Raw genomic sequence first — 17,712 nt, forward strand, 5'->3', positions numbered from 1 at the left:
TTTGACTGGCAAACCGCATCGTAAAATTTAGAGAAGGCGAATTTCAAAGAACAGCGGCGTTTCCCTTTGCACATTGATTCAGGAATGGTGAGCTAGGCAGGTTCACATTAAAATACAAACTGAACTGAATTGCTCCCCTCTACCTACTTACCTGTCCTGGGCAGCGGCATCAACACATGCTTTTTGCACCTGGTTTGCCTTCTCTCTGTGCTGCCTTGTGATACCAGCACATGTGCAAATGGTCCTTCCTTACCACCCTCTGCATCCATCCACAGTCAACGGCTGAGCAAGCCCAGCTGACCCCAAACAATTACCTAAGGCAGGCAGCTCTGTGCAATTCTCCCAGACTCTCTTCTCTTGCACACTTTGGGGAGATGTGGGAGAGTGGAAGGCAAGAGGCTTCCACTCATTCTGCCACCTACAGCAATGCAGCCTTGTGGAGCCAACAGCCTGCCAGCTAATGGAACAGGCTGAGACCTGGATCACCCTTTCCACTGTGGTGGGAGAGGTGGCGGCAAGCAGGGGGGGAGCAGATGAAGAGGAGTGGGAGGGAGAAGAGAGGAGTGCATGCCAATCTTTCACCTCGGAGATCCCACACCCAAGACTAAGGATGGCTCATAGGGCCAGGCCTGCTGTCTCCCTGCCTGTTACGGCTTCAACAATGACTGCCCAAGATTCTATCACTTTTCTTAGCAGGCTACGCCAATGATTAGAACAAAAACCTAGATTTCACGCTGCACCTACACTAGGCATATAGTGTGGAATAGCCATGCTCCGTTCACTGGCTTTTAAAGGTCAAAAAGTCACGAGCAAAACATCTTGCTCCTATGTTTTCCTTTTTCAGCTTCTGTTTTTTTCCCTCAGAGTTCAGAAAATCTGACTTAAAAAAAAAACACAATGAAACAGCTGTGCTGCTTCCCCAGATGACCCATCCTGCAGCTTTCCTGTGGGTTTGGGTCTGGTGATGACCTGTATAGATTGCTCTAGCCATTTCCTTCTCTGTGGTTTGTCTCCTCTAGAAATCAGATCTATCACTTTAACCTTTACCCTTCCAAATAGCATTGGCTTCATATCAGTTTCCTCCCCCTCCACCATAAACTGCTCCAAGAGGGCAGGAAATATTTAATCATTTCCTATTACACTATACTCCCAATTAAAACCACCCCACCCCAACATCTGGGACTGGGGAAAGAGGGGAGATTGCCCAATTGGCTACAAAATGCCATCTGGGTTCCAGACATCTGGAAGCAGAGTTTCTCTTCCATGTGCAGTTTAAAGCAGAACAGCAATGATTGGGTGCTTCGATGTGGCCTCATCTGACAGTACGCTCTGCCAATCAGTTGCAAATCCAGCTTAACCCAACAGGGGTAAAATGTACCTTCTGTGCCCAGCATTTCTCCTTAGAAATTAAGCACCGATGAGGGGTCATTGTGCAGTGTTGAATAAGAAAGGAAAAAGAGCCTGTTGGATCAGGCCAATGGTCCACCTAGTCCAGCATCCGGTTCTCACAGTGGCCAACCTGTGGGAAGCCCACACTCAGGATCTGGACACAACAGCACTGTCCCCTCCTGCAGTTTCCAGCAGCTGGTATTCAGAAGCATACTGCCTCCGACAGTGGATGTAGAACATAGCCACCATAGTTAGTAGCCAGTAATAGCCTTCTACTCCTCCATGTATTCCTCTAATCCTCTTTTAAGGTCATCCAAGTTGGTGGCCACCATTGCCTCTTGAGGGAGAAAATTCCATAGTTTCACTACATGCTGTGTGAAGTACTTTCTTTTGTTGTCCTGAGTCTTCCCCTACTAGGAGGAAGGGTGGGATATAAATCTAATAAACAAACAAACAAACATTCAGCTTCATTGAGGGTCCCTGAGTTCTAGTGTTATGAGAGAGGGAATATATATATATATATATATCTCTCTCTCACAGAGCAGAAGATTCTGCATCGCACATTTCTCTTGACAAACTATTCACTTCTGGAAGGTCATCAAAGAGTGGGACACTTGCGCCCTCTCCTGGCAGCAGCTAAAAACTCCTTGTCTTGTACACACTTCTATGGAGTCAGCCGAACAGGAACCATAACCAAACTCTTTTTTTCATCTAGAATTCCCTGCAAATCACACCCACTGTCTTCCTCCTTTTTGCATACAAAAGGAATTGATTGCTGAGGGGAGTTCCATTTGAACAGCTAGTTGCTAGTGCACCATTTTTATTAGGTTTTATTGATATACACAAACACAAACAAAAAAAACGCAACAAATTATTGTCATGTTAAAACAAAAAATGAAAAATATTACCACCAGCCACTTAACTCATGGTCCTTGGGCTTAGTACAATAATCCATATTCTTTGAACTGAATGATCGTATTTATAAAGTCAGAGCTATATTTATTTTTATTTAACAAAATATATAGACAGCTTGATTGTAGTACTATTTCTAAGGGGGTTGCAAAAAGAATAAAGCATTAAAATTATAAATATGAGACAATTAAAAACAGTTATCTAAAAAACATTCAGAAGATAATTAAAATCAACAGTAAGGTTAAAAAAAAAATTTTAAACACCCGTGAACTTTCCACATGTCTGGATAGGGTTGCCTAAACAAAAATGTTTTAAGCAGGGGCCAAAAAGCACACAGTGAAGGCACCTGCCTGATGCCAATAGGCAGGGAGTTCCAAAGTGTAGGTGCTGCCACATCTGGGCTTCTCCTTCTTGCTCTCCCTCATTGCCCTTATTTTATTCCTCTTGCAGATCACATTTGAAATCTCCAAGATAGAGGAGTCCCACATCCCCATCTGGATCATAATTGGGAGCACATTAGGTGGTCTTCTACTGTTAGCACTCTTGGTGCTTGCGCTGTGGAAGGTAAGCCCTCCCCTCCTCCCCACCCACTGTACAGGTGAGGCTCATTTTGTGTAACAATTGCTCCTTCAGAGAGAGAGAGAGAGAGAGAGAGAGAAAGACATTCAGTTGTGGCTCCCCATGTGGACCTTTTCAGAGGTGGCTCATCTGTGCAATGCACTCCACAGTGAGGTCCACCTGGCGCCTTCATCTTTTCGGCACCAGGCCACAATGCACCTTTTTTCCGAGGCATCTGATAGATGGAGATGATGCTTTGTTTTAATACGCTGCCAAACCCTGTGGCTGTGTGGGGGTGCTTTTGCTATTGTTTTGTTGTTTATTGTTATTTTTTTATAGTCTGTTTTATTTGTTTTTAACATTGTGTAAGTTGTTTGGGGACTTTCGGATATCAAGTGACTAATCAATCAAATAAATAAATAAATAAAAATGTTCACCTGCTGAAGCTTGATGGCCAATTACCAATAAACTTATTTGATCTGAGTATAAAATTGGCCAATTTACAGTGGGCGATCATGCAGGCAAATATTGACACATTAAAGATGATAACAAGTTGATGTCTTCATTGCATTTTGAAATATTGAGCTGATCTTGCTTACACTCAGCTGTCTTTAGAAGGCTCATAGCTCAGTAGTAGAGCACTTGCTTTGCATGCAGAAGGTCCCCAATTCCATCCCCAATGGCATCTGCGTGTAGGGCAAGGAGAGACTCCTGCCTGAAACCTTGGAGAGTGGCTGCCAGTCAGTGCAGACAATACTGAGCTAGATGGACCAATTGGTCTGACATGGTATAAGGCATCTTCCTGGGTTCCTGTACCTTAGCACTAAGAATTCTTTGCCAGATGGGCATTTTACACCGTCAGTCTAAACAAAACAGAACACCCCAATGCTTTTACCTAGAAATGTCCTAATCTAGGAGTTCTTAGCCCACTTGCCAGTTTGGATTTTGTAAAATAAACAAAAATAGAATATGTATAAATTATTAACCAAAGATACGTAAGTTATAGATTTCTACTTTAGGAGTTCATCATTGCAGGGCACCTGTCTGCTGATAAGGTGGTGAGTATTGGAGGTTTAATGCAAGATGTTAGCTTAGATAGAATCTCCATTTCTTGCATTTCCGGAAATCAAAAATGTGCAAAGCCTCTTTTCCTTTAAAGGAATTCTTCTGCATGTGTGTTACTAAATCCCCCGCAAATAATGAAAGAACTTTCTTTCAAATGCATCTTTTGATAAACACATCCTTGTATTTGCTTTGAGCTGTGGACACCAGAATTGTGATCCACTGTTGCAGGAGCCACCTCAGTGGTAAAGCCCTTGCTTTGCATATAGAAAGGAGCTCAAGTTGCATTATTGGATGAGGAAGGACCTTTGCTGGAGCTCTTCAGGAGTCACTGAGAGTTGCAACAACCAGCCTTCCCCAACCTGGGGCCCTCCAGCTGTTTTGGACTACAACTCTCATCAGCTCCAGCCAGGCTGCTGGCTAAGATTGATGGGAGTTGTCCGCAACAGCTAAACGGGCACCAGATTGTGGAAGGCTGCTGCTGACAATGGGCGAAATCTGACTCATTTAAAAGACAGCTCAATGTGTTCATATATGAAGTCATTCCCTACCAGGTGCCCTTTTGGTGGGCAGACAGATGAATCAACCAAACAGTTGTTAATCTCCCCCTCATCCCATCAACCAACAATTTCTGTGAAAACTAGTATTCTGCATGCACACAAACCCAAATATGCTTGCTGATAAGCATGTGGCTGTTGCATTGTTTGACAACTAGGGTTGCTACAAGAGCCACGTAACAGGCGGAAACTCAGCTGACTGCAGGCTTTTCCCTTTTCTTATTTCCTAGTTTGTTGGTTGCTGCTTTAACATTTGAATAATTCCTTATTTAATTGTAGGCCACTCTGAAATCACTAAGGTAGGATATAGATAAAGAAAAAAATAAAACAGTGTCACCTACTGAATCATGTGTTTGTGTGTGAGATGCAGCTGGAAGAGGCAGGGAGCGTCAACCAGGGCCAAGGAGCCTGCCTATCAATAGTGCAATTAGTGCAAGGTTGAAGTTAACAGTGGGCTTTTCTTTTTTATCTTCATTTCCCTGCAGCTTGGCTTTTTTAAAAGTGCTAACCGCAAGAGAGATGCAGCCCAAGATCAGAACACCAAAGACTTGGACTGAGGCTGTTATTTCCCCTGAATGATTCAGTGGCTCCTCATAGCCAAGTTTTGTTTGCATTGATCAGACACACCACACACACACACACACACACCCCTTTTCGCTTGAAAGCAACCCAATTGCAGCCGGCTAAAAGGTACTTCAAACTGGTTTAAATTGCTTCCTTCAGCCTAAGACACTGGAAGCTATGCATCAAGGACTGGGAGAGTAAATTTACAAGGACAAAAGAACCCTTCAGTGGTCATCTTTTTCTTTAAAATGACAAATCTTGGCTCCACGAGGCAAAATACGCCAGAATAGCTCTGGGCTGACCCTAAAGCATCAGAGCTCTAGTCTTTATTGCATGACCATGCCTCCTGTTTTCAGTCTGGTTCTCACTGGGGAAAGCTTTGCACACTGCCCACCCCATTCCAAAAAAGTGGAAAGCCTGGATCCCTGGAATGTTTCTTCACAGATTCTTTTTACAGCAACTGCTTATCCAAGATACCATGGAACAATGAACCAGACTGATGTATTCTGTACAGGTGGCCTTCAAGGAGTTAAGATATTATTAATTCAGCATGCCTTCAAAACAGATGAAGTTGCCTTTACAAAATGGTGCAGCACTTAAAACAATTTGAGGACATAACCCAAGGACTCTATGCAAAGCTGATGCTTTAAACCAAGATCCCAGCAAGATATCCGTAAGAGATAACAGAGACCAGGCGACGACAATTAAATGGAGGTTGCAGATGGTTACGGATGTTCTCTAGCAGTTGTTGCATCAGTTGTCAGCAGAAACGAAATGCTGCAAAACCAAGAGACCAAACACTGATAGCATCACTACGCTGTGTGTTTACCAATGAATCAAGAAAGTTCCAAGAGCCTTATTTTGATGCTATTCACCAAACTCTTATGAACAGCCAAAGCAAAAGATATAATGCACCGGGCACTTCTTCTGCACAAGAAACTCCCTTTCATTTTGGAGAGACCAGAGCAGGGGCAGCTGGTGGCTGCATGTCAGCGAGGCCGTGGAATCCGTGCCGGGTTTTAGTCAGAAATTTCGAGGAGCTGTCCAAGGTACTGAAGCTAGTACAGAAGACATGCCCAGCTAGACACAGACCTCCCCTCCCCACCCCATAATGCGTCTTCCATTCTTTACATGGAGCAGTTGAAGAGAGGTCTTAATTGCCTTCTTTTAATGCACTGAATACAAATACCGACAACTGTAAGCACCTTAATGCAACCCTTCAATCCTCAGCTGTATATACTTATTCTGAAAATGTTTACCTTTCTTTTTCTTAAAGTCGACTTTTAAAAAAAACCAGTTTGAAGTGTTTTCCCACAAGTTGTGCAATTGCCAAAAGCAACAAACTTATGGAAAAATGTATTATATGTGTAAATACTTTTGTATGATGGAAAGGTTTTAATTTGACCATTTTTTCTTTTGCATAATAGAATTATTTATGCTATTGTTAATATTAATGACTGAAAGTGAGATATCTGTTCTGCTGAATGCAGTAACGTATGTAAAATGTTGTAGCAGTAGGGTGCATTTTTTTTAAAAAAAGAAAATTAAACTTTTTAAAGTGAAAAGGTATTCGTGTATGGCTTTTTTTCTTTTAAAGGAACTACAAAGTTTGCCTCTTGTTTGGAGGAAATGCAAACACACACATGCCCAAATTCATTAGAGTAGCCTTTGCCAACCTGATGCCTTCCAGCTGTTTTGGATCAAGACTCCCATCAGCCCCCATCACTATGGCTCTGCTGCCTGGGGCTGATGAGAGTTGCAGTCCAAAACATCTGGAGGTCATCAGGTTGGCAAGGGCTGCATTAGAAGGAGCCTGTCATTAACACAGTTGTGGTGCTTGCTGACAGGTACTTCTGCTTTGTAAATATTTCAGTTGCCACAGAAGGGACACTTAAGTGAAACATTGGGGGTGTGAAATTACTCTCACAGAAAATGGAAATGCAAATGGATTGCCATAAGTAAATCCCGACTTATGGCAACCCTACAAATGAGGTTTTCATGGTAAGTGGTGTTCAGAGGGGGTTTCCCATTGCCTTCCTCTGAGGCTGAGAGGCAGTGACTGGCCCAAGGTCACCCAGGGAGCTTCATGGCTAGGTAGGGATTTGAACCCTGGTCTCCCAGGTTGTAGGCCAACACCCTAACCACTACACCAAACTGAAAAGGATGCAAATGACAGGAGAGGGAGACGTTTGGTGCTGGGAATCTCCTAGAGGCCTGGAAGTCCGTCTGGTTCAATTCACCAGCTAAAGTTTGCTTCAGAAGAGCCAAGTCCAATTGCATAATTAATTCTCCATCGCTGCTAGATTGCAGCTCAGGTACCGAATTTGAAAAGATTTCCTTGTCCTTCCTGTGTGTGTGATTTTTTTCTCCTTAGCAACAAGCTCACTGGTAGCCTTGAAACAACCAGACGTCTTTTAAAACTCAGGGCAGTCAGTACAACATATTCAAAGCCCCCAGCCAGCCCTGGGCTTTTAGGGTTGGGGTGCTAAACCACTGGGAGTTGTAGCCCACAACATTGGGAGGGTCCCAGGTTGGCAAAGGCAGACCTAAACATTAATTTTGTTTTCTACTCTCTCCATCCAACTTATTTACTTTGATTTGTTTTCTAGAGAATTCCAGAGAGACAGATAGCTGCTCAGCTTATGATAAAAGCATCCATATCCGTCCCCCACCCCTTTAAGTAAATGAACTTACAAGGGTGGGTCGAGTATGTCAGTGCTGCAATAATCTATTGTCAGCATCTGGAAGGTTGCCTCTTTCTGCAAGAATGTGTATGCTCTGTGCAGGGGCGGCTACAGATTTTCTGAAAGCTCTGCTGGAACACGAGAGGCCCCATATCCATATGGGCATCCTACAGACACTTGACAGACACACCTGTTTAGGCAAGCATTCCCCTGAAATTGAACTTCCTGATCCAAGTGCTTTAATTGCTCTTTTAATTAATTAATAAATTGGTCTTTTAATTGTTTTTAATTATGTGTATATTTTTATGTGTATATTTTAAATGCAGGTGTTTTTAAAGTTCTGATGGAAAGGTTTATGTTTGGATTTTATAATTGATTTAATGCTTGTATACTGCTTAGAAGCCATTCTGGCATGTAAGCAATATATAAATTATTGTTTAATAATAATAATAATATAAAGCCCTGAACAACTCATGACCAGCTACCTGAAAGACTCCCTACCCCGTAGACACCTGCTGAATTGCTTCGATCATCTGGGGCAATTCTCTACAGAATATTATACAGCAGAGACCCCAAACGGGTGCTTTCTGCTGGTGCCCCTGCCCTGTGCAACGCCCTTCCCTCTGCCACCGGGAAGCAGCAGCCGTCAGTTGCTTCAGATGTCTTGTGAAGACATACCTTTTTGCTCAGGCTTTCCCTGACCCTGTTTTTGTCTGTATGAACTCCCTGAATTGCTGCTTTTATACTTCTGTTTTGCTGGTTTTATGTTGTATTTTTGTTTTAATTATATTGTTTACTGTTGTATACTGCCTAGATTTTTGTATAATATGAAGAGGCTTGTTTTAAAAGGAAGTGTCCTAAGGCAACTAAGTTGTGCTCCCATCAAAACTAACCATGGCAAAAGATTTAAAGGCAGTACTGGAAGACTGGGGACCTGGAAAGAATTGCAGCAGGATTCACAGTGCAAAGTCTACTGCCTTAGTGGCAGAGGGGCCAAGGTCCAACTCCCATGCTACCAATTACGAATAGTATCGCTTCTGCAATGGCTCACAGGACCAGGCCATTCATTGATGAAATTTCATCTCACCATATTAACATAATATCAAGAGAGGCTCATAAAGCTTAGACTTACCTAAACCAATCACATTTATTTTGGTCACTGCAACTTTCCTTCTGAAGAAATGTTTTTCTTGCACACAAAATTTAAAATTAAGACGAATACATGAATTGGTGGTATTCAATGCTAGTCCTACTTGAAGCAGACCCATTGAATAGACATGACTAACTTAACTTCATAAATTTTAATGGGTCTGCTCTGAGTAGGATTTAGTTGGATACAACCCTGAGCATTAACTTTTTGATGACTATCAGCACACTAGCTAACTTTTTTTAAACCGTCTTTTTAAAAAAAAGCATCATTTTGAGTTTCAGAAACAAGCATTCACATTCACAAAGTAAGGAGAACCCCCTGGCGGCTTTCAGATCATTTCTCTCTCTCCCCAACCTCACCATGGAGGAATTAACAACCTGCCAATCCAAGCTGCTGAAACGCAGAATGAATTTGAATTCCAGATATACTCAGAATGTGATCCACACAAATGCCACAATGCTCGACAACATTTTTGTTCATTTAAGACGCAGAAAGGAAGAGAGTCTGGCTGAGCAACTTGTTCTTTCTTCACCCTACAATTAAAGCAAAATGCAATCGCACAAAATGACTTCTCTTGGGAAACTAGACAGGCCTGACCCTTACTGACATCCAACAAGAGCAGCAACCAATCACTTTGCAGCAGGATTAATCAGTTTAGTTTCCCATTCAAGATTTTATCTGTAATACAAACACACACATACACACCTGTGCTCAGAATGCCTCTTTTTATTAGAATTCTCTGTTCCATTTTTAAAAAATGACTGCAGAACATTCTTTTCCCATCTGACAGTTAGAAAGTGGCATTTAAAAACATGGGGAGTGTTTTCTGGAACCTGTCAAAACTGGCACTGGGCTGCTGACGTTCCTGCCAAAGAGAGACTTTTCACAGGTCAGACATTCTTCGTACAATCGGGACACTGTGAGTGATTTAAAAGATGGCCTTTGCAAAGGATGATTTGAAGGAGCAGTTATTAAGGGGGGATTATTTTTCTGAAAAGTTCCATAATGAAGGGGGCTGACAACACAATTATTCTTCCCTGATCCTTCCCTACCAGAAGTTTAACATTTTATGGGGGAAAAGAATGAGCTCATCCTTTGAAAACCCACTTTGCCGGCTAGTTGGAAGAAATCAGGAAAATGCAGCAATTAACATTTCAGGTGTGGGATTAAGATCCAGCCTTAATCACTATGCTTTTTACCTTATTGGGAAGGAGGGAACACACCTCACACAAAACAATACACTCATACATACAGATGCACAAGGTATTTCTGCCTTTTGGTACTTTTTAAAAAAGAAGCAAAGGTGGGAATTGATATTTGAGGAGATATGCTTGTTTCCCTCCACCCCCCAACAACAAAGGAGTACTAGTCATTTTAAGTAATGTTGGGCAAGCACATTCACACACCTGAATTTCAACCTGCATTTTCCTTTGTTTGTAAGCAAATGATCAGTTATTTTCATTTCGTTGCAAGCAGAAATGAAAAACAAAATGTTAGCAACAGGTGCAGCAGGAAATGAAAGGTATTTAAAAAACAGGCTGGTGAGGAATAAACTTCCCTGGGTTGCTTTGCGCGCGTTTTAGTAAAATCCCAGCAATAAGATCCTTGTCAGCTTCCTCTTCCTTATTCCCAAAAGAAGACTTTCCAAACTGCTGCACAGCTAACATGCTGGCTCAATTGGTTAAATGCAAACCTCTTTGCAGGTAGCTGCTTCAAGCATTCTTGGCTGTCAATGGTAAAAACCCGTGTACATCATAGTATCAAAATATTTTCCACTCATTCTAATTTTAGAGTTTGATTCTCCACCCTAGCCCAGGTTCATTAAGAGGAAAGAAAGAAAACCATTCATTCTGCCATCTGGACTTTCAGACACCAGAGGGCAGGTTTTCATAAATCAAAGCAAGACAGCAAGTTTATGAGGGGGCTGGTTGCTGTGTACTTGCTACTGAAAAGAAGAGAGAAGAAATGGGAATTCAAAAGCTCTGCCTAGTATTTTATTGACTAGAGTTTGACCTTTCATGGAGGGAAGGAGCACCACCACCTGTTGTTGTGGCTAGTGGAATTCGACAAATTCTTCCAAAGACTTGGGGATCTGGTTGTGATAGCTGATGTGATAAACCCGCACAGCTCGAGCGGCCAGGCACTTCAGACTCAGCTTCATTTGAGTTTTCAAGAGTATTTCGGACACGCCAGTGGTACTTTTGTCTAGAGGAGTCTTCTTCTGCTTGTTCGTCATATCCGTATGAGCGCCAGCCTCAACCAAACTGATGATGATGGAGTGCAAGGTCAAAAAGTCGCTGATGGGCCTGTTGTATTGGACTATGACGTGCAGCGGGGTGTTCCCCTCATGGTCTACAACATTGACATCAGCACCGCAGTCCAAGAGGAGTTTGGTGACCAGCGCATTGGGGAAGCTGCAGACGTCATTGGTATGGAAGTCATCCACTGGGGTACTGGAGTTGACAGCGTGGTGCAGCAAGCTGGACCCATCTCGTGTCCTGGGATCCAAGTGGATCAAGTTATATATCTGCTTGTTAATTCGCGACTGTTCCTCATCCCTGCACTGTGTCTTGGTGGAGATACACACCAAGTACAAGAAGGTGAAGATATTGCATTCATAGTTGTCCATGGCTGTGTGGAGCTCAGCATCCTGAGAGCTTTTGACCCTGGCCATCCCTTGCTCTATCTCCAAGACGCTACACCTCAAGACGCTCTCAATGTCCCTGGCTTTCACCTGCTCGTTCAAGTGTATCATCTGAGAGAAGACTTGAGCAAATCGGAGGAGGTCCTTATGTGTGTTCCTATTGCCTTTCTGCCGTAAATGCAAGGCGTGAAGCCAGAGCTTGATACACTGTTCAAACTGCATGTTATCTGCATACACAGCACCACGATAAATAATGGGGTGCGAGACATCAATGTTGTCAGAACCCAGAATTCGCTCTCGGACAATGAGGCCCTCCATGTGCAGAGCATCTCGGTCCTGCCGAATGGATTCTAGCTCCTGAGGAGTCCGGCACTCCGTCCGGCTGCCATAGGCTTCTATCTGAGGCAGGACCTCCTTCTCTATAATGTTCTCGCTATATTTGTACCGCTCTAGCATGGCTAAATACAAATAATGATAGGTCTTCATGATATCATAATTTTCTCGGTCATTGGCAAACGAGGCACCCAGAAGTTCCAAAGCTTCGATCCTGCTCTTGCGGTCACAATCAGCATGCGCCAGCAGTAGTTCAACAACGTCGGCTTTACAGCTCTCTGCTGCCACTTTTAAAGGTGTCATTCCATGGCCATTTACCATCATGGCAGACTTCCACTTCACCAGTTCACGGACGATCTCCAGGTGGCCAGCCTCAGCTGCAAAGTGCAATGCTGTAGCGCCACAGTGTGCTTTGGCATTGGGATCAGCATGCTGCTCCAGAAGATAGCGCACCACGTCCACGTGACCCTTGTAAGCAGCAATCATAAGGCAAGTGTTGTCATACTTGTTGGCGATGCTGATGTTGGCATTGTTCTCCACCAGGTACTTCACGATGTCAAGCCTGCCGTCAAAGCATGCAGCACGCAGTGGTGTAGAGTTGGTCACAGTAGTGTGGTTGACATTGGCCCCGTGGCTTACCAGGAGCTTAACAACTTCAAAGTGGCCAGCCCCAGCTGCACACCACAGTGCCGTGGCCCCATCGATGACATAACTAGGGAAACAAAGAGACAATGTTAGAACTGGTATAATTCTTTAAAATAGTGTCAAAATAATCTCCTGTAAAACGGTCTAGACTGAACAAAAGTTTCTCGTTGTGGAGAATCAGCTCAGGAAGTAGGGAAATACAGGAAATAGATGCAGAATGGGAGGGTGGATGTAGACAGAGGAGTTATGCAAGGGGTTGGACAGGTACACAGAATGAAACTTCAATGCTGGAGGAGTGCACGACGTCTAGTACATTGTTGTGACCTGCCCTGGGACCGTCTGCTGAAGGGTGGGTAATAAATCTATTTATTTATTTATTTATTACATTTATATCCTGCCCTTCCTCCCAAAGGGAATCCAGGGTGGCAAACAAGATGATAAACCACCCAAAACATCTTTAAAACATGTCGTTATTACTATTGTAGTAAAGGGGGGTTGACGTTCCAAAACAATTATAAAATCCAATATATAAGTGCAGCAGGATTCACCTCACTCCTACAGTTGATGACAGCTATTCAGTAACCCTACTAACAGCCACAGAGAGGACTTGGCCCACAATAATCAATACAGTAAAAAATGAATAGGCATGAGATATCTGCACCCAGCAGCCATACCAAAGGCAGCACACTGTGTCTGTCATCTTAGATGGGTAGAAATCTGGTCAAAGTTACAGGTGCATTCCCATAAACTGACTTCACAGAAAAGAGCCTCCCCCACAGCCCCTACCCTGGCCTCAGATATGCATCTCTGGGATGGAGGGCCCCCCCTCCATGAAATTTGGGGAAACCCTCATCATTGCTTAAGAGCATGAGCATACACAATGCCTTCATCCCCCACAATTGAAAAAACAGTATGGTGGAAATTCAGTTATCTTAGTTAACTGTCTCTGTCGCACAATCCCATGGTGGCCACCTTATCTAAATGGCCCATGTATCTCAAATTGTGACTGATCTCCAAACACTTTGGGAGACCCTGGTCCAGTCAGTCAGTCAGAGAAATGGGGCAGTGGCAGTATCTTTCAGCCTTGTCGCCATACTGCCTGCCCCACAAGTAAGCACTCTGCAGTTTTTCAAACCATTTTAGCTTGTCAGTTACGTCTCACCATGGCTGAATAAAGAACCCCAGGCCAAAAAACTCTCCAGGCAAATGAGTTTAAAGTAATTACAGTTTTAAGAGTCATATTTAGAGGGAGCTTATTGTTGGAACGTGTTGGGACAAAGAAAGCAGCAATCAGTTTTAAAGGCAGCTCAAGGGAAAGGAGGAAGACTCACTGGGCAGCACCCGAAGTAATGCTGAGGCTGGGAAAAAGAAGACTTTTACTACAGCTCCTTGGATGCTCCTGTTGTTTGCTTTGGCTCCTATCAGGCAGGCAGGATATTTCCACTGTCTCTTTGTTTCCTACCTTGCATATCAATGTCAAGCGGTTGTTCTTAAAAGGGGGCCTCGAGTTCTCCCCAGTCATTCAAATATCGGAACAGGGCTCACCGTACCTGCCAGCTTCTCGTAACTAACTAGAATCAACAAGTGACTACTGTTTTAGGAGGCCTACATTTTAGGATAATCTCAGAGAGCTGAATGAGGTACTCCAGCAGAACTCATTGGGGAGTCATTCATCTACACAAGACTCATTCACATCGACAGAACAACAGAAGAATAAGTGAGCAGGGAAAAGGAGCTGTCACTCTCCCCCCCCCCCAAAATATGAGCTGAAGTTCAACTTCCACAGCCCCATCTGACAACCCCATCATTTTCATGAAGTAGAGAGTTGGCTTTCTATCTTCAAATGAGACGTTCTCAGCTGTTTAATCCTCTTCAAAAGTAAAAAATCTTGTATCGTTTCTAGAGCTGCTTTGGGATTAACTTTCCTGTCTAGCCTATCCAGAACCTGAAATGCTAGCATTATACCTAGTCCATTTAGACAGGAGCAAAGGACAGCTTGGAGGTCTGGCTGCAGAGTGGGATATGCTTTTCTCCAGGTGACAGGCCTCCCAGCAACCCAACTCCCCAGCGATGTCACAGAAAGAAATGATCATTTGGCAAAAGCAGAGGGAAAGCACCCTGATTACAAGGTAGATATGCGCAAGGGGAATTCTGAGCTTTACATGTTTGAGCACTCTCTGTTTCCCTTCGGTTCAACAGCCTTAAGAAAGATGAAGCAAGGGTGAGAACTACTTCTGCACCCAAGAAGAACAATATAGCTCTTAAGCCCTCCTGAGCACTGAAGTGAAACAAGAGCCCCAATCAGCATTACTGTCATGACTTGGAAGCACAGACATAGGGAGCTGGGTGAGGCCTTTGAACTATTCTTCTGATGTATTTCAGTTTTTACTTAGGGTTTTCAGAACACAGATGGTCAAGAACTCCCTACAGGTATTACTCAAGCAAAGGAGTCTCCACACGTTATGTCACATTATGACAACTGGGGTGGTGGCAGGACCCCTCTGCCTCTTAACACGCAGAGCCTTTTTTGTGCAAGTAACACATGAACCAGAGTGGGGGAGAAAAGTAGCCAAGTAATACCCCCATATATGGAATTTGATTCAAGCAAGATTTTGAGCAATCCTGTGATTTGCATCTGATAAAGTAGGCTACATAAATCAGGTAACTTTTGTTTTTCCCTGCCGAAAGCATATTTCCCCACACTTTTTTCCTCGTTTAGGGTGGGGAAGGAAAGAGTTCTCAGTCCTCACAACTGCAATAATGATGGCAAGAATGTGACAGGACCAGACTCAAACTAGAGATGGGCAGGGGAGGCCAAAACTCTGCCATCTTCTCCTGAAGCATCATCTGGAATTAGTTGATCAAGTTATCTTAAAAGTGTTGATCTACACAGGTACCTTTCTGCATCGTGCCTGTTCTTTATTTATGGTCCAGCATAGGTGGGGAAGGTCTTGCCTCACAGCAGGCAGCTTTTGGCTCCTTCCACTTTTATGATTCTTGGATGATCATTTACAGAAACAGCATATGCCAATCAAACGAAGGCATGATGTAACCTACTATATTCCATTCAATGAGCGAAAGCACCACAACAACCAGGCTGCACTGTATCGATCCACAGGACCATCCCATCTTCTCCTGTTCGAAAGAAGCCCAAGGCCTCCTCCGCAGCCACAAGTACGTACCCATCGAAACGGACCGTCCCGGTCTGCTGGGTCTGCACACGGTAATGCTCCAGGAGCAGGCGCACAACTTTGGCGTGCCCGTTGCGGGCAGCGATGATGAGAGGAGTTGACCGCTGCCCACCTTGGTGGGTGACGTAGCCCAACAAGTAGCGGATGTCGCTCTCGGAGCGGTTCAGGAGCAGGGCGGCCAAGGTCAGCACCCGTCCCTCGCTGGCCGCCTTGTACACGTAGCCCGCCAGGCTCTCCATGGCCGCCTGCTCCTCCCGGGACCGCCAACGCCAGCCGCCACCTCCCCCAGCCGGCGCCAGGGCCGAGCCGGGATTTTCTTCCTCTTCCTCCTCCTCCGTGGCTCTGCAGTGGGGAGGTGCATGCGGGCCGACCCCCCTGGGGTCAGGGGGGGCACCGGGCCTTCTCGTTGTCCTGCCGTTCCCCGCCACCACCACGCACGGTTTAGGCGAGCTGAGCCACCCCAAAGCGCCTGCCTTCGGAAGCCCCAAGCCCCATGCTCGCAAAGCGGGGGGAGAGAAGGCAGCCTCGGCCCCCGCACCCCTTCGCCCTCCCCAAAAGGGAACCTGGCTGAGGGAAGTGGCGGGGCGGGTTCTCTGCCTGGGCCACAGGCCCCCCTGGGAAGGCTGGAGCCCCACACTGCACGGGCCCGAGGGAGCCCTCAACCCACGCCCGGGGAGAGGGGCAGAGAAAGGCCCAGGGTGCCAGTCCCCGGAAGGCCTTCGCGATGCACCCGGCAAGGGGAACTGGAGCCCGCTCGCTCCTGCTGCTGCTGCTGCTGCTGCCGCTGCTACGAGTCCTCGGAAAGGATGGCAGAGAGCGAGGAAGCGCTGGCGCGTACGGACCGCCGGAGGTGTCTTTCGCAGCCGCCGGACCGGCTTTCCAGTTGCTCCTTCCCTCCTTCCTTCCCGGAAGCGGAAATGGCCAGGCGCGTCCGATCGAAATCGAAGCCGTACTGGGAAACTGCTCTCCGCGGGAGAGTCGTTCCGGGGACAGGCAGGGTCCCCCGCCGCTTCCTGGGCACGGAGAGAGAGGCAGAAGCGGCGAGGCGCGGCTCACGTTTCTGGACCTTCTGCCTCGGCTCCGAGCTACGTTTCGAGAAGGCTCGCCCAAGCTGGGCTCTGTTGCCATATATCTGCCTGGGGAGTGAATCCCAGTTAAATGCATTGGGAAGCAAAATTGGACAGGAGCTGTCCAAGATGTCCCTTGATTGCACTCTGCAAGTCCTTGAACGATTTTGCCACACAAAGGAGGGCCAGGATCTCTTCTCGATCGTCCCACAGTGCAGGACATGGAATAATGGGCTCAAGTTACAGGAAGGAAGCCAGATTTCAGCTGCACATCAGGAAAATCTTCCTAGCTGTGAGAGCAGTACCACAATGGAGCCAATGGCCTAGGGAGACGGTGGGCTCTCCAACACTGCAGGCGTTCAAGAGGCAGCTAGACGGTCACCTGTTGGATTCCTGCATTGAGCAGGGGAATGGACTCGATGGCTTTATAGGCCCCTTCCAACTCTACGATTCTATGATTTCTTCTTTAGAGCCATGTTGGCTTGGGCCAATGGCTGGTACTGGTTGAGGAAGTTACCTTGCTGAGTGTTAGTGACGGGTGCAGGAGTCAGCCTGCTCCAGGGGATTGGGAGCACCTGGCAAAGAGCCCTAGCTCAGTGGAAGAGCATCTGCTTTGCATGCAAAAGGTCTCCAGTTCACTCCCCTGCACCTTGAGGTAGGGCTGGGGAGGTCCCCTGCCTGATATCCTGGAGAGCTGCTGCCTGTCAGTGCAGACTATACTGAGCTAGACAGACCAATGCTTTGACCTTGCTATATGGCAGCAGCTTCCTATGTTCCTAAATACTGTAAGAGGAAGGGCCATCATAGTTCAGTGGTAGGGCACCTGCATTGCATGCAGAAGGTTCAGTTCTTGACATTTGCAGGTAGGCCTGGGGAAAGACCTCTGCTAACGCCAGATACCACACCTTGTAGCTTAGGGAGAGAGTGCACGCAAAAGGCGGCCCCAGGTACAATCC

General features: G+C 45.5%; 2 protein-coding genes across 2 annotated transcripts in view; one reads left to right on the top strand and one right to left on the bottom strand.

Annotated features, from left to right (window-relative positions):
- Window positions 1-6,558, top strand: part of ITGA11 (integrin subunit alpha 11) — a 102,448-nt gene extending 95,890 nt beyond the window's left edge. The window contains exons 29-30 of the mRNA XM_061595536.1: window positions 2,752-2,865; window positions 4,964-6,558. Coding sequence (XP_061451520.1) covers window positions 2,752-2,865; window positions 4,964-5,035 — 186 coding nt within the window. The 3' untranslated portion in view covers window positions 5,036-6,558. The remainder of the gene's footprint in view (window positions 1-2,751; window positions 2,866-4,963) is intronic.
- A 4,290-nt stretch (window positions 6,559-10,848) lies between these two features.
- FEM1B (fem-1 homolog B) lies at window positions 10,849-16,573 on the bottom strand. Its single transcript, XM_061595252.1, has 2 exons — window positions 15,681-16,573; window positions 10,849-12,565 (listed from the first exon to the last, which is right to left on the bottom strand). The coding sequence occupies exons 1-2, from the start codon at window positions 15,926-15,928 to the stop codon at window positions 10,930-10,932; spliced, it is 1,884 nt and encodes a 627-aa protein (XP_061451236.1). The 5' UTR covers window positions 15,929-16,573; the 3' UTR covers window positions 10,849-10,929.
- Between the last annotated feature and the right edge of the window lie 1,139 nt (window positions 16,574-17,712).

This window comes from Rhineura floridana, chromosome 14 (genome assembly GCF_030035675.1).
Source record: "Rhineura floridana isolate rRhiFlo1 chromosome 14, rRhiFlo1.hap2, whole genome shotgun sequence".
In the NCBI taxonomy this organism is placed as follows: Eukaryota; Metazoa; Chordata; class Lepidosauria; order Squamata; family Rhineuridae; genus Rhineura; species Rhineura floridana.